The 17,618-nt window shown below is 35.9% G+C and overlaps 1 protein-coding gene across 1 annotated transcript in view; it reads left to right on the top strand.

The window, feature by feature from the left end:
- Positions 1-17,618, top strand: part of LOC106870460 (sodium/glucose cotransporter 4) — a 96,758-nt gene that overhangs the window by 12,323 nt on the left and 66,817 nt on the right. Inside the window, exons 2-3 of the mRNA XM_014916561.2 lie at positions 7,454-7,522; positions 11,376-11,480. Coding sequence (XP_014772047.1) covers positions 7,454-7,522; positions 11,376-11,480 — 174 coding nt within the window. The remainder of the gene's footprint in view (positions 1-7,453; positions 7,523-11,375; positions 11,481-17,618) is intronic.

Genomic DNA, 17,618 nt, shown 5'->3' on the forward strand with positions numbered 1-17,618 from the left:
TATATATATATATATATATATATATGTATATACTCATACATACATGCACGTACTTGATTACTGTTCATATTTCAATGAAAGAGTTGTTTCTAGGTTAGAAAGCAGTTCTTTTTCCATTGAGACATTTGAAAAATGGGTAAATAAATAAATAAACTAGGAACAAACAAGCAGGCATACATGCAAGCAAGCTTTCAAACATATTCTATGAAGTAAGAGCATAACAGATCAGACATGCATGTTTTCTCTTTCCCAGATCAGATCTGACACAAAGGAAAGTAATTGAAATCAGTTGTGCAGCAGATATTAACATAATGTTAAAAAAGTTAGTGTAAAAAGAGAAATGACAAGAAATCTGTGGTTACTTCATCTGAATTTTAAATTTAGATTTCCACTAGCTGCCAAAGTACCGATCTTGAGAAATTGGGATTCACAAAACCAAAGAGAACATGGCTAATTGAGAAATATATAGGCACAGGAGTGGCTGTGTGGTAAGTAGCTTGCTTACCAACCACATGGTTCCGGGTTCAGTCCCACTGAGTAGCACCTTGGGCAAGTGTCTTCTACTATAGCCTCGGGCTGACCAAAGCCTTGTGAGTGGATTTGGTAGACGGAAACTGAAAAGAAGCCCGTCATATATATGTACATATGTATATATATATATATGTATGTGTGTTTGCGTGTCTGTGTTTGTCCCCCCACCATCGCTTGACAACCGATGCTGGTGTGTTTATGTCCCCGTAACTTAGCGGTTCGGCAAAAAGAGACCGATAGAATAAGTACTAGGCTTACAAAGAATAAGTCCTGGAGTCAATTTTCTCGACTAAAGGTGGTGCTCCAGCATGGCTGCAGTCAAATGACTGAAACAAGTAAAAGAGTAAAAGAGTATATAATCAAAGAAACTGTCAAAATAGGTAAAATATTCAAGAAAGTTAGCATGTTGAGAGTACATATTTGCACATGTAGACATGCAAATACACACATGTACACCTAAATTAAAAGATACTGCTTGACATATGTAATGACATTTACACCTGGTCCCATGTATGCATACGCAATATCATTCATCATCATTATTTATGTTGTGGTGAGAGTCATTGACACCCCTGGTAGATTGGAGAACAGACTAGCCGAGCTCGTATAATGAGTAGAGGTCGCTAGTAGTTAGAGAAAGCATTTTGGTATTAAGCTCAAGTTACTCTTGGGTGCTACTGGTAACATGTAACCCAGTACAACCCTTCGCACAAAGTCAGACCAATCTTAGGCACTACTGGTAAGGTGTAAGCCAGTACAACCTGTCACACTGGTCAGGTCGCTTTTTGAGTGCTACTGTTAACATGTACACAGTACATCCTGTTGCATGCATGGGGACATTGAGAAATTGGTGAAGCTAGTAGCAGTTGCATGCTTGGCAGCGAAAGTACTATCAGTAAAATACCTATCGTGTCCTGTGAAAAGACAGCAAGTTGGCAGAAGTTGTTGAAGAGTTTTGCTAGAGGCTGGTAAGAGTTGGTGTGTCAGTTGCGCATTGGACTCACATTGAACACGTAATGGTAGTTGTTCAAATTATTGTGTGCTGGTCCCATTGCTAGAATGTGGTAAGGGTTCGATATATCAGATACAGCCATGTAGTATTAACCAGCTAGAGGAGATGTTTTCTCGGGGTTAAAAATCAGAGGACCAACTCAAAGCGATACTAAAAGTCACTGGAAATGATTGCAAATCGTTTGAAACACAAGCCTGAGACTGTACCAAGTTGTGGTGTTCCATCATCATTGGAACCAAAAATTTGAAGCTACCAGAAGAAGAAAGGAAGAAATCAAATGACAGGAGAGAAAGACTCAACAAAATCAACCTGGTCCTTTACCAACATTATCATGCAGTCAATACCTTCATTGACTCTTCTTTGCAAGAATTGGTCTCCAGAGTCATCAATAGCATCACCATAAAGGAAGTGTTCAGCAAAGAAGAAAATCAATACTCAGAGATAAAGCAACTGCCAATTTATATATACAGCAACCCCTCAGCTATCACAGGTGTTACTTTCCAAAACCCCCCACGACAGGTGAAAATCTACAAAGCAGAAATAGTACTATACTGTATCTCTTTAAAAATTATTTTTATAATTTGTATATATTTATTTTATTATAAATGCAAAACAACACCACAGAGGAATCGACGTAAACTTAAATAATAAACCGCGATGGGTGAACCATGGTAGGTAAACCGCAATAAGATCTGGCATTTCAACCTTATTGTGCCATAATCTACATAACAATTATTGCATAACATACCAATATTCACTAGAAATACATGTAAGATTTTGTAATTCATGATATTGTCATGATGTTGTCATATGTGCTAAAAATAGCAGCCAAATAGGCCTTAAATCAAAAGAACATGTTATGAGTACAAGAAAACATGGTAGGAATATGTGTAAGTGAGGAAAGACACATGGTTTGAAGGTGGTACCCTTCCTCTTAGGACTGTAGTACTTTTCCTTTTCTAACGGTCTAAGGAATTGACTTCAGTCCAGTTTTGTGTTGAAGAACTGGGGATGAGCCATTGCACAGCTGTTGATTATAACAGCTATGTTATGGAAATATGTGTGGAGGACTTGCGGTTATCCAGTTAAGGTTGATGATCCTGGGAAGATTGAGATATTTGTGTTTAAAAATATTTGTGTTTAAAAGTATTTAATTTATGTACTATTTTGCTTTTGGATAAATCTTTGAAGTTTGTATTATGAGTTTCTTATTTTGAGAAATATTTAATTTGAAATGTGCTGTTTATTGCATTAAATGCATATTGAATGCTTAAAACTATAAAATACATTGTTTACTCGTTTTTTGTCATTGAGGTGGTTGTGAGGTGTGCTAAAAATAACAGTTAAATAGGCCTTAAATGATGCACCCCACAATTTTATTTGTTTTATTTTTACATAATCATATGAAGTCCCATGTGTAGAATACATGGGACTCATTTTTCAGGAAAAAGTGAAATAACTCCAGCAATTCAGTTTGGAAAACTACATTAATGTGCCAAATAAAAAAAATTTCAATGAACTTTAATTTTTGAAGTGCTGGCAGCCAAGCAGAAAAAAATCACCAAGTCTCTTATTAATGCTCTCTCTCGCTCTCTCTCTCTCTCTCTCTCTCTCTCTCTCTCTCTCTCTCTCTCCCTCCCCCCCTCTCTCTCTTTTCCTTTTTTTTAATGATTTCTGCCTCACTGGACTTGTTGACCTTACATCTCCATTCAAATCATTTCACTGACTATACCATCAGCAAAACGTTTTGAATGGAGATGAAAGGTCCATTGTGATTCTCAACTTTATCATTGCACTGGGTGGGCATTTAAATACAGTTGGCGCAGTCAATCGATTTATGTTTGGCTATATCCAGATGTAACGATCAACAAAAAGCCAAAGAGTGTGATACCTGTGGTAGAAACTGGGAAACAGCACAAACGAAGTGGGTGGTAGGGGGATTTAACTTGTTCTGGAATTGGTGCTATTTTTGTTGAAACTCAAAATCTCTCCTAAGAAAACTTTCTATTTTTTGTAGACAACTTTATCATTTAAACTTTGTCAAAGCTTATTTAAAAGAAAAAGGCAAGCACATTCCTTTTCTTTCACATATTCAAGTAACTTTGACAATGCAACGCAAATAGCTCTTTCGATCATTATATATCCTTAAAGATTTAGACAAACTTCTGTATTTACAATGAGCTTTTAAATACCAATCTTATAACTAAATTTTTTTCATAAATTATGCTTCTCTGGAGCTTCAGTTTCACTGCTTCCCTAACAGACACTCATTTAGATTCTTATTTGTTAAATATCAACATCTTTAATGATCTGACTCTCATGACAATACATTATTTAAACAATTGTTCTTTGTTGAAATTCTAAGAAAGACGATCAAATAAACAGATTGCATAGTTTTTATCTAAAACATTGGATATTAATTTCTGAAGCATTTCAAACAAGTTAACTCATGTCAAGTGTTGAAAATATAATTTTATCATGATTAATTTTGCATTAATGTTTCTATAGCAATAAAAATGTGACGACCATTTTTAATTATAATAAATATATATTTTACCATGCAATTTCACAATTTGAAAAGCAACATTAGTGCACAACTGAACCAAATCCCTACCATTCAGCATAGCTATTATAGTACCAATCCAGAAACTTTTAAAACTCTATTGAAAGCATAAATACCTCCATAATACAAATACTTAAAATGTATGTATGTATGTATGTATACTTGTGTGTATATATGTATGTGTTTATGTATACATGAATGTGTGTATGAATGTATGTGTGTGTGTATGTGTGTGTGTGTGTGAGCCTTTGAGTCTGTATTTACATTTCCATAACATAGTGGTTTGGCAAAGGAGACCAATGCAAAAAGTATCAGGCTTAAAAGAAATGAGTATCAGAAGAAACAAAAAAAGAGATTACCAGAATGATTGTCATCCTAACACTAAATAGTCGAATCTATGGTTGCAGCAATACCCCAAACAATATTTTATGGGATTTAAATCTGGCAAATTTCGAGATCAAAAGTTTGGTGTTACACGACCACAAAGATTGTCTGAAGTCCATTCTTGGGTAATGTGAACTTTATGAGAAAGTGCTGAGTTTTGTTGAAACATGTATGGTTTTCCACAGTATACTTCATCCAGTACTTCACCATTTCCAGCAGCATTAATTCTAAGACCCTGTGGAAAGATGAGAATTGGCATGATATGGCCTTCATCACTCACCATTCCTAAAGTCAACACAGTTGCTGTGTGTGTGTGTGTACGTACATGTGATGGGATCCGGATATATATTCAAATTTACCTTACACAGGAATAAACATATATAAGACTTCATACACTTCTAACGCAAGAGCATATTGAATTCTTGTGTTTTTTGGTACCACAAAATATAGTGAAATACTCACATACAACACTTCCTCAAACACACACACATACAAACACACATGTGTGTATATATGTATGTATATATTTGGTATGCATGTATGTATGTATGTATGTATGTATGAATGGATAGATAGATTAATAGATTTGTCTAAGTGAGTGCGAGGTCTTCATTTATTTACTGTTGATATCTTTACTCAAAATAATTGGTTTAATAGAGATCAGTGTCATCAAAGTTATTATCTACAAAAATATCCGGTTACAAAATTGTATTCAATCTTCTAATTTTATTTTTGCCTTTGACATTTAGAAGTACTTCAGCTTTGGTTGTATATACAAGTCTGTAATCTGTTTGTATTCACATATTTTTGGGGCAAGAGGTCAGAGTGTATAGAATTTTGTAGATAACCTCTGAGAACTTGCTTGCTAGCAGAGATATCTATCTAAAAACAAATAAGATGTATGAAAATTCTTTAAATGACAACTTTCTTGCATTGAAAATTTTAACATGAACACAATTAGTATGATATATATATATATAGTTAATTCCATTGCCACCAAGCATACAAGGATGTAGATCAGTTGATATACCTGTCTTTGATCCAGTTGATCCAAAAAAACCAAAGAATGGGTCCATTGATATCTCATTGTACCTCTCTAAAAATAAGCTCCTTCTCACTCTTAACTTTTATCACATTTATTTTATAAACATTAGTAAGCATATAACTATTCATGGCTTTTTATGAAGGCCTGCTTATTTTACCTATAAAATAAACAGATCATTTCACCCTATGAAGGATGAGCTATAAAACTGGGGAATTTGTTTGTGACATATTTCAGACAGTTTGTCCATTTTTAGCCCTGTGTGTTCACTAAAATCTTAAATCAGTTACACAAATATTACATCAATTATGTCTAATTTGTCTCCACATAAATTTTAAAATTTTAAATGATCATTCCACAACCAAATGTAGTTAATTATTTTTTGTGTCAAAGAAAAATGGAAAGGATGGTCTTATCGTATGAGTGTAGATGGATCAATATAACCAGAACTTCCATAGACAGTGCCTTCATTATTCAAATTGCAAAAAGTAGATAACTGGTGCTGGTGCCACAAAAAAAGTGTCCAGTGAACACTGTAAAGTGATTGATATTAGGGAATGCATCCAGCCATAGAAAGTATGCCAAAACAGACAGTGGAAGAGAATGCAGTTATTTAACTCATCAGACGCTTGTGAAAGTGTCCTACCTGTGCCTGTATAAAACAGGCTCACTTTATTTCTCTTTGTATAAAAAACAATTCTTTTAGCATGTCTAAAAGATGTTTTACTGTGAAACACTTTCACAGTTTTCTTCAACTATGTTTGTCATTAACATGTACCCAGGAGCTGTTGTGTTCCAGTTTTTCTTCTTAGCTTTTTTTGTATTGTGAATTCATCCTACATTTCTCAAACTGTCAGTTTGCCTATAGAGTCTTTGGAATTTTCTCTCTGATTATTTCTATCAATGTGTTCAAGTGTTGCAATTTTTTTTGTCCAAATGTATTTGAATGTTTTTCTTTGTCTTTACTTTTAAAAATTAATTAAACTAAATTGTTTCATCTAAAAAGAATGATAATGATATATTTGATTAGACATAAAGCTGGTGTTTGCCTAAAATTTTAAAGTGGAACTTGTTATTTCCTATCAAAAGATTTTCAATAAATAGCTGAACTCTTCAAGTTGACATCATCAAAAAGCGAACCTTTAAGGTACATATATAAGTTTGACAGACTGACATCAGCAAAAAGCAGACCACTAAGATTTGTGAGACACATCCCATATTAGTTGATGACATCAGCATTAAACTAACCTATCAGGGATTGTTGATTGTGAATCTACCAACCTTAATATAAAGGTAGAAAAGAGAAGAAGCAAAGAGATATAAGAAGATAAGATAAGTGATCTCAGCCAAATAACCACATCCTGTTCAGCTGTTTGTTTTGAGGGTTGGTCAATGAAATTTTTCAAAACAATCTGAACACCTAACTCTAATTAGATAAAAATGTTGCATATGACACAATTCTCCCTTTTTCTCCTGCTCTCCTTCTCTCTCTCTCTTTCTCTCTGTCTCTGTCTCTCTCTCTGTCTCTCTCTCTGTCTCTCTCTCTGTCTCTCTGTCTCTCTGTCTCTCTGTCTCTCTGTCTCTCTCTCTCTCACCTGTTCATATTCTCTTTGTCCTGTTCATATTCTTTTTGTCCTGTTCATATTGTCACAACTTAGTTACAGAATCAACCAACAACTACCTTACTTTCTGAAAAGAACTTTGGTTCTTTCTCTCTGATTCTTTACGAGAACATCAAGTCATATAACCTTAATAAACATATGAATTCAAATTATGACTTCTCTCATTCAGTTGGCTTTCTAATAATTTCATTACCATAAACCATTTGAAACTTTCAAAGAAAGTTATTTATGTTTTTCTGTTATAATTTTTGTAATACACTAAATGAAAGTAACAAATATTGCTATTTTGTTTATTTCAGGCCTCCTGTGGAAACAGAGGAAGTATCAGAGGTTATTTCTTAGCAGGTCGGAATATGCACTGGATCCCGGTAATTAAATCCCTATTTTATTTTATTGGACTAATGCTAGTATTCCATGTGATAGCAGGGTACATTGGTATGGACACCTTTCAATTATTAAGCGTTCTCACCAACTCATTTCTTTTCAGGTACAAATGGATTTCAAGGATCTCTTCTTTTCTCATTGCCAGATGCAAAACTCCAGAGTTTCTACCATCAATGGAATTTTATAAATTTAAGTCAGATTTGTTTTGCAATATTTTGACAGACATCGACTGCAGTACTGTGAGCTGGAGAGTGTTATGCTATTGAGAAAAGATGTCAACGCTGAGTTTAAGATTTTGCCCAAGATGTTAGTGGAAAAGCTGGTGCTTTTGATTGGTGTTCTGGTGAAGAAGCACAAATACACATGATCCCAACTAGGTCCATCCACAACAACCTCACCCATATGCAATACATTATAGAGAAGTTTGGGGGCAAAGCTGGCTTTGGCAAGGACCTGATCGATTTGGATTAGTTGAAAGCTTTTCATTGGGGTTGACCATGGTTACTTATAGGTCATCTTGAAAATAGTTGGGTTCAGACATGTTTTTCGATGCTTGGTCACAGTAATGCACAGTAGCCACCTCTTAGAACCGTTTTACATTGCATACTCAGTCTGACTGGACCTTTCTGTCCCTTGAGAGCTGGATCATGAGCCCCTGCTGTTGTAAAATTTTGAACATTTTAGGGATATTCCTATGGAGTTAGGAACCAAGAGGGCCATGTCAGCGTATGGTGAGATGTGACCCTATGATGTTGGAAGAGTATGATGGTTGCAGGAGTAAAATTCAATGCAGCCAAGTTGGTGGGGGGGTTCAAATCGGCACCTGAGAGGTCAGCAGACAACTTCATGGGATACTGGATTAATGGACCAATTAATGCTCAGGATTTGGTTAACAGGAACTGCAACATGTTAAAGAATGGGGTAGTCAATGACATCCAGAAATCGGCTGATAGGAAGCTGTTTTTGAAAATTAAGCATAGATGGTAGATTCCTACATCGTTTCCATTATTTTCCACAATTTGACCATTGTGCTTTATTCCAATCACCACCTGTTATTCAGTTTCTTTTGGAAAGAATACATTCTATCATCAGGTGGAGCATCTGCTGCCAGCACTTCCTGCATAGCAGCTTAGGCATGATCTGGCTGTTTGATATGCAGATTTGAACTGAGGTTCTGCTACCCGCAAGTATTCCTACATGCTGAATGGATGAGTTGATCAGCGTTCATGGGGCATGTCTTTCTGGAACTTGTTTCCTTGATGAGTGAAGTTAGAACTGAGATTGGGATGTCTGAAATCTTGAAAAAGCAACTGGATAGGTGGATGTTCCACTCTAAAGATTTCTAGAGGATTAGTGATGGAGAAGAGAAGCAATGACCTGGGGGATTCTATGGGTTTCAATGAAAATGAACTGGCTACAAGAAGTGTTCTATAAAGATTTTCCCTGACCCACTTCCCAAAGACTGGGATAAACGAAACTTGGCATAATTATTAGTCCTTCTCTACATAATTACCACAAATGGCGACACACTTCTCATCGCTTTATGCAGCTGTGAAGACCTCATCTCTAGAAGTCGGTAGCCAAGACTTTACCTCAGAAATAAGTTCATCATCTTCTGAAAAATACTTCCCCTTCAAAAAAAGACTTCATGGTTGGAAAGGGGTGGAAGTCAGATGATGTGAGGTCAGGAGAGTAAGGGGGATGAGGAAGGATTTCATAGCTGCAGGAGTGTGCTTTCATCTGGGCAATATGCACATTGTGAACTGGGGCATTGTCTCGGACGAGGCAGACTCCTTTCATCAGCATGCCACACTTCTCTGCTTTGATGGCATCCTGCAATTTCTGCAGCTGAGAAGCATAATATGCCCCATTAATTGTGGTGCCCTTTACCAGAAAATCCATCATTACTACTACTGGTCCTTGCCTGTTAAGGGTTGGACAAAGCCTTCTTTGGAGGTGGTGAGTTATCATGTTTCCTTTGCTTTAATGCAGTGATGGACCCATGTTTCATCTTCTGAGATAAATCAGCCAAAAAAAGTCCTCCTCATTTTCTTGGCACATTGTTAAAAGAACCTAGGAGCAATTGACTCGTTCCTGCTTCTGAAAAGTTGTGAGCAATCCATTATGCAGACAACTTCCACATGTGCAAATGGTCATGAATGATTTTTTTCCATGGACCCTACACTTATCTTCACTTCTTGGACTTGTTTCCGAATAGTTATGTGGTGATCCTCTAAAATGGCGACTTCCATTTTATGGATGGTGTTGTCATCAATGGTGGAATGTGATAATTAAGGAATAGGAGAAGTTTCTTTCGATATCCAACTACATTTGAACTGGTAATGCCAGTGTTTGACTACATCGTATGGCAAACAAATACTAGAGGAAAACTGCAATTTACAATGTGACATGTAAGGATGTGTACGATTATACCTGTACAAGTTCTGTTTCATGCAAAAACCAGAAGTGGAAAGGGGAAATCTTTAATGAACACCCCTCGTAGTCTGTTCTGGAAAACTTTTTTTATTAGGGTTTGTTCTGAATAACTTCCAGTTGTTCTTGACTTGGTGGTGCTACCAAGGGGCTCTACTACCTTGGGATAAGCCCTAGCTCTGCCTAAGATGTGCTTGAAGTGACTAAACTATTCTCTTCACACTCATTCAGTGTCTAGGTATTGTTGACTTAGGCAGTCATATCAAACAGCTTGTGGGATGGATATGGTTATCAGCCAAATCCATCTTTATGATTGCTCCACTACCTTTAATCAGTTTTCCTTTTTGCTGGAGGCTATAATAAAAACAAAAAAAAAAAAAAAAAAAAAAAAAAAAGGTTTTGTGGTCGACAAGGTTGAAATGTCCCAGGACAGAGACATACTTCTTTGATAGAGCCTCCAATGACTTTTTTTTCAAGTTTAACTTGGAAGGTGAGGTTGGAGAAAATGGTGCTGCTGTTGATTGAATTTATTGAAAGGTGAGTGGGAATAGCAAAAATAACAAGAGTGGATGGGACTGCTCTAAGTATAAACCTGTAAGCTGGAGAATGACACTTGGAGAAGGCATATGCTCATTCATGGTGTACAGGTTAGTCACAGATTTGTGAATTCTTCATCTGGTCCTAGATGGAGGAGGGCCTCCTGTATCAGCAGGCTTGCAACATCATCTTTCATTATTTGTATACCATTGTATTTCATGTTTTTTTTTACCCTCATTTAATTTTTCTAAGTAATTCCCTACACTTCATGTAGAAATTTGTGATCGTTGCCCTCAAACTTTACCTTGGAAATTATTTTATGATTATTATATGTTTGGATTTTGCTTTGTGTTTATACAAATAATTCCATGTCTTAACCAGAGACTTCAAGAGACAACAAGTTAGAAGTTCAAGTCGGTATTATGACTAAGGTGGCTGATAATTGCCATGTTTTTAGATTTGTACAAAGTATTGTTCTAGAGAATGTCTGCCAAAAAAATAAGAAAATCAAAATTTGTTTTAAAAGTAATTTGATGATAAGATGATAGTGTAAGCTTAAGATTACAGTAAAAGGTGTTTGCTATTACATACATTTAAAAGTAATTTTATTATGTTTGTAGATTAAAACGTTTATGGAATTACCTATTGTTGTTTTTGTCGTTGTTGTTGTTGTTGTTATTATTATTATTATTATTATTATTATTATTATTATTATTATTATTATTGTTCAGTAGTTTTATTTTTATAACGTGCTTTCACTTCACTACCGAGCGCAGCTCTGTGTGTCTTGGGTATGTGCTGTAGTTTGCTGTGGTGCTCTTATTATTATTATTATTATTATTACTGTTGTTCTCTCTTGGCTATTAGGTAGGGGCTTCACTTTTTGCAAGTAATATTGGAAGTGGACATTTCGTTGGACTTGCTGGCTCTGGAGCGGCAACAGGGATAGGAATTGCTGCATTTGAATTAAACGTAAGTATCACAACATTTATCGATGAGAGCTAAGAATAAAGGCAATTTCCTTGCTAAGTAACTGAAGAAACAATGTCTTTATTTCTTCAATTCCTTAGCTGTAAATCTGGCTAATTACATGAATGTAACAATCTTCACTCACATCTTCCTAAAATCAACAGATCATTCATTGACAGGTCTACAGGTCTACCTAGTATGTGAAGTAGATAAATGTTTGTACAACATTATATTGCATCTGGTACACACACACACATATATATTTAAAGAAAAAAATTTTTAAATTATAAACTATTTTTAAAATTATGTAAAAAAAAATGTCACAAACTTCAGGGAAGTTTTCATATAGTGTGTATTTTGTGTGTAAGTGCTTTCATTGCTCAACTTTTCAAAGTTGTTTGGTGTTTATGGTGTATCATCTTTTTATACAGTTCAGTGTAAAATTCCTCTCATAATTTCCATTATGTTCGCAATTAAGGCCCTAATCAGCAAAAACTTGCCGCCCTTCCAGTACCAACCATTTAGTAATATTTTTTGCAATCAAAGTGGAATTTGTGAAATTTCTGTATTCTCATCTATATTCTCTGCTTACTCTTGTTCTAAAAAGTATCAGTTGCTCATTAGATAAACTTTCTCTATGGAATGTTAACAACTCACCTGCAAGAAATCCTATGATTTGTCTGAAAGCTTTTCTCAGATGCCTTGAATTTAGCAATCACACCTTGATCCATTGACTAGAGTAAAGAAGTTGCATTGCTGGTAATTTACTCTAATCTCTTGACAATATATTCTACTCTCACTCGACACAGAAAGCTCATTTAAGTTCACTGAATGGCTTGTTGCACTGTCAAAGAGGAGCTATGCATTGTTGGAAACATCATGCTTGACATTGTATCTTTCTATTGTAGGACAAAAAAGAAAAAACGTTTGTAATCCACATTTCAAAAAAGGCTCTTAGTCATCCATTCCTTCTTATTTGAATCCAAAATCAGAAGCAAACTAAACTTTGCATAAACAAGTGGAATTCCCTCTAGAAGAATCATTAGATGATTTTTGGAAGCTTTAGATTCTGGAGTGATTTTTTCTCAAGAAATAAAGATTCTAGCAAGTATGTGCCTCTAGAAAAGAGCAGTTCCATCAATATTGAATATTTGCTTTGGGATGCAGCCCCCATTCAGCAATAATTTTTTACTGCCACTCAGAATAATTAGTAGTAGCCTCTCGGTCTGCACTGGCAGCACTGCCTGTCGTTTTCATGTTGTGCAAATTCAAGCATTTCTTAAACATTTCAAACCATTCATTAGAAATGTTACCTTCCTTTTGTTTTTCTGCAATTCACCATACAAAACTTTGCACAATGCATCAAGTCTGATCATCAGTCCATAGATTCAAAAGCCATCTTATTTAACGCATCACATCAGATCTATGAAAAAATAAGTTCCAAGCAGTTAATGAAGTAACTTCTAGAACACTTGACTTAATTTTCTCTCTGTCGTAATGTTTTGTTCCTTCTACTGATGTTGCAAGGTTAAATGTTTTGGCAATGCGGCTGATTTGTATCTCCTGCATTTAGTTTAATATCTAGTGTTGGAACCCTCATCAGTTGGAACCCTCATCGTCATAACCAACGGAGTGCCAGAGAGAGATTAGAAATGCAATGAAAGAGTGAAGTGAGGTAGAAGAAGTATTGTGTGATTGTAGTTAGTTGAAGGATTACCAGGTTTATGACCACTTCACCCTTGGTTCCTTTGACTTGAGTCATAAAAACTCTACAACTACTCTCACACACATGACGCTCTGTTGTTTTGACATACAACATATGTAACTACAGACATTGCTATAATGCTGGTATTATTATTATTGTTACTAGTTACTTATTCAAAAGTTGGTGGGTTGGTACCATTCGTCTTATTGGTTTTGGCATTGGTGATGAAGGTGGTCATATTATTATTATAAGTTGTATTGTTGTTTTTTAGTCTTAAGAAACCCTAACCCTTTTCGACCTAAATTCAAAGACATTTCATCTTTTAGAATATACTAGGGTACCACATTATCCCATGGGGTTTTTAAAATTATTATTCTAGATGGAGTTGCTACTCTTGTTCATACTGTTGTTGTTGTTGTTGTTCATTAAAGAGTTGGTGGGCTAAAAATAGCAGTGGTTGTATTGGTTGAGTTGGTGCTGATGTTAGGTTTTTTTTTAGTGGTGAAGGTTGATTTACACAGATGGGTAAATGGAAGGGTGGATAGATGGATGGATGGATGGATGGATGGATGGATGGATGGATGGGTGGGTGGGTGGATGGATGGATGGGTGGATGGATGAATGGGTGGATGGATGGGTGGGTGGGTGGATGGATGGATGGATGGATGGATGGATAAATGGGTGGAAAAATGGATGGATGGATGGATGGGTGGGTGGATTGATGGATGGATGGATGGATGGATGGACGGTCAGGTGAACGAGTGGACAGATGGATGGAGAGAGGTACAGATAGACAGATAGGTGGATGGGAGGTTGGATGGGTGGTTGAATGGCTGAACAGAGGGATGGATGGATGGACAAGTGGGTGGTGGAGGGACAGGTGTGGGTGTACGGGTAGATGGATGAATGGATGGATTGATGGGTAGGTGGGTGTGTGATTAAGTGTGTGTGGGTAGGTGGGTTGATGGATGGATGGACAGACAGACAGATGGATGGATGGACAGACAGTGATAAAAAGACTGACACTCATTGGACCAAAAGAAATATTTGAAAATATTCAATGTGAAAAATTCCACTTCCCACTCCATAATGCTTATAGTGATGCATACACATCACACATGCATGCACACACGCACACATGCACACACACACACACACACACACACACACACACACACACATACACACACACACACACACACACTCATCCACCCCTACTCACACATGTATCTATGTATCATGATTATAATTGTCCAAATTGTTAACTATTTTGATCTTACCTAAAACTCCTTCAGGCTGAAAAGAAAATTTGTTTTTTAAATTCTTTAAATTTATCTGAGTTTCCATAATGGTGAAATGGCAGACCATATCTCATAATTTGCAGTTATACTTTACAATTTTCATATGTATGAAATCCTGTTAACTGAGGAAGCCATAACAGTAGGGGTGGAGGGAATGCTTATAATTATAAAATGTGCTCCTCATGCATAAAAATGTTGTGTCGTAAATTAAAATTAAATTTTGTAACTAATTATGAGTGAAACAGCTGTTCAATATCAGAGAGGTTGTGTGACAAAATTGACGTGAACCACCCTACCCTTTTGCCTGAGAAATATATCCAAGAAATGACACAGAAGAAGGCCATGTATTTGGATATACTGTAAAGAGGCAAGTGAAGGCCGATGGGTCAGTGGTTAGGTTGTTGGACTTGTGATCAGAAGATTATGACTTTGATACCTTGACCAGGTGATGTGTTGTGTTGTTGAGCAAAAAACTTAATTTCACATTGTTCCTGTTCTCTCAGCCGGTAAAAACAAGGAATCCTGTGATGGACCAGCATCCCATTCAGGAAGGAATATATACATCAGAGAAACTGGGAAACCAGTTCTATGTTCCTTATGGCATAATGTAGATTAACCAACCATTAAATGGTAAAGGTTTTCAGTTGTCCTCAAAACTAGTTAGATGAGACTCTGTCTAATATTTGGGTAAAGATTTCTCCTACACAACAATGGCCTTAAAAATGAGGTACTCAAGTCTGAATTGAAGTGACAACATAGTTAAGACACTGTGGTGTTGGTTTACATATGCAAGTGAAAGAAAGAGTGAGAGAAAGAGAGAGTATTTATGTATCCGTATGTATGCATTTGACAGTTTCATTTTTCTACTGAAAAGTTATATTTTTATTATATGTATAAAAATTTACATTGCAAGTATAAAGGTGTGTATCAAACCGAAAAAAGATAAATGACAACAGACGTTTTATTATATCTTGTACAAACATGAAGGAAAGGAAGTTTAATGAACCATTATTGAACTTGTATATACACCATTGCGTCAGTGAAACCAATTAAGACTTTGTAGGGTTGGGTATATGAGTAAGAGAAGGAAAGTGTGAGAGAAAGAGAGAGTGAGAGAAAGAGAGAGTAAGCATTTACTCCAAGAAGTAAGGTGGAGAGGAGGTTCTGCTAGGTTCCTCACAGGCAAAGAACACAGGTACAAGATTTTCTGGGCAGAGAACACTGACAGGGTTGGGGGTGTGGGTATACTTCTTGCAGAGAAATGGGTTGATAAGGTAATCGAGGTAGTTAGAATATGCGACAGAATACTTAAGATTAGATTAGTGCTTCATCATGGGTTAGCAACCATTATCTCGGCCTATGCCCCTCAGCCAGGGCTACCCGATGGACAAAAAGACCGATTTTATGACACCCTCTTGCAGACTACCTTGTTGACAAATGACAGGGACCTTCTCTTTGTAGCTGGTAACTTCAATGGACATGTTGGACAACATGCAGGGGGCTTCCATGGCATACATGGGGGCTCTGGTTTTGGTCCCAGCAATGAGGAGGGAACCAGACTGCTGGAGTTCTGCAATGCAAATGATCTTATGGTTCGCAATACCAACTTCAGGAAACTTGCCAGTCACCTAGTCACTTACCGTTCTAGCAGACACAATAGCCAAATTGACTACATCCTCACCAGAAAAAGGGAAAGAAGGATGCTTATAAATGCCAAAACCTTCCCAGGTGAAGAATGTACCCTACAATATAGACCAGTAGTTAGCGACTTCAGGATGAGGGCTAAATGGATGCCCAGAAGACGACCAGCATGGAGGAGAAGGGTCTGGAAACTTAAAGATCCTGCGAATGGACAGAGATTTAGAGACATATTACATGAAGCTTTTGACGAAAAAGAGGAGGATATAGCATCATATCATGTGGAGGACAACTGGAGGTTTCTATGGGACAATCTGCTGAGGGCCACTGACCAGATCTGTGGATGGTGCAAAGTTCCCTCTCGACCCAAAATAATCTATAGGTCCTAACTGATTAAGTCATTTTTTCTTGTCGATTAGTATTCTTATATCACATCGACAGTCAGATCTTTTTATTTGTTTCTCATAAGACATACAGGTGCATATATCAAGCATTTCTTTGAACTCCTCTAATTCCTTATCAAAACTATCTCCTCTTTGTTTGATAGGTATTTTGTTTAATTTATAAGTATTTTCAATCAATCTCTCAATTTTTAGAGCTATTCCCTCAAACCCAGTATAAGGAAAAGAAAATTTGCTCCATATTGTTTGCACAACTGCAGCAACAATCCGGTAGCATTGTTTCACTGTGGGTGAAATTTTTGATATCTGTTCTTCATGTTTTCTTATGTTAGAATACATTGGCCTTTGATAGGGTCATTGCTGTGGGAAATACAGTAGGAAATGCTGAATTATGGCTTTTAATTCTAGTTGCCATTATATAATTTTATATACTTAAATGATTACAGTTTAAATTTATGCAGGTATTTTTGTAAAATTATAATACAATTTAGCTCTGAAATAATCTGAGAAACAAAAGAAAATCATTTAATAAATGTATAGATTTCCTAAAAAACAAATCATTTAACACATATTGAAAAGTTGTAATTTTACCATGTTGGTGGGGTACCTACCAATTTGTCTTATATCTCAATGTTTTTGCTATCTGTACTCAAGAACACACATGGAAACAAAAAGTGTCAGTGAAGACGTTACAGATATGTGATGAAAGATTTCCAGGCAATGGACAGGTGTTAAACTAATAAAATAACAGTAATAAACATGTGAATAAAAAATATATATATATAGTGCATGTGCTTATTTGGTAAAAAAAATAAATAAATAAATAAAATGACCATCTTGAAATACAATATAAAAGTTTAAAAATTTTGTTCGGTTTTTGTAATTGTGAAATTTTTTCACCATGAACAGTTTGTGTTTTTAAACCGAATGTATTTTTTCTGATGTTATATTTATTCCTGACGATGTGTAAAGAAATTTTAATTTATTAAGTCTCTTAATGAATTCTTTATACTGAAATATATATTGAAGAAGATAAATATGTTCATTTGAATATATACGATTTTGCGTTGTAACTCCTTTATTATTATTAATATAA

Source organism: Octopus bimaculoides, chromosome 16 (assembly GCF_001194135.2).
Source record: "Octopus bimaculoides isolate UCB-OBI-ISO-001 chromosome 16, ASM119413v2, whole genome shotgun sequence".
Classification (NCBI taxonomy): domain Eukaryota; kingdom Metazoa; phylum Mollusca; class Cephalopoda; order Octopoda; family Octopodidae; genus Octopus; species Octopus bimaculoides.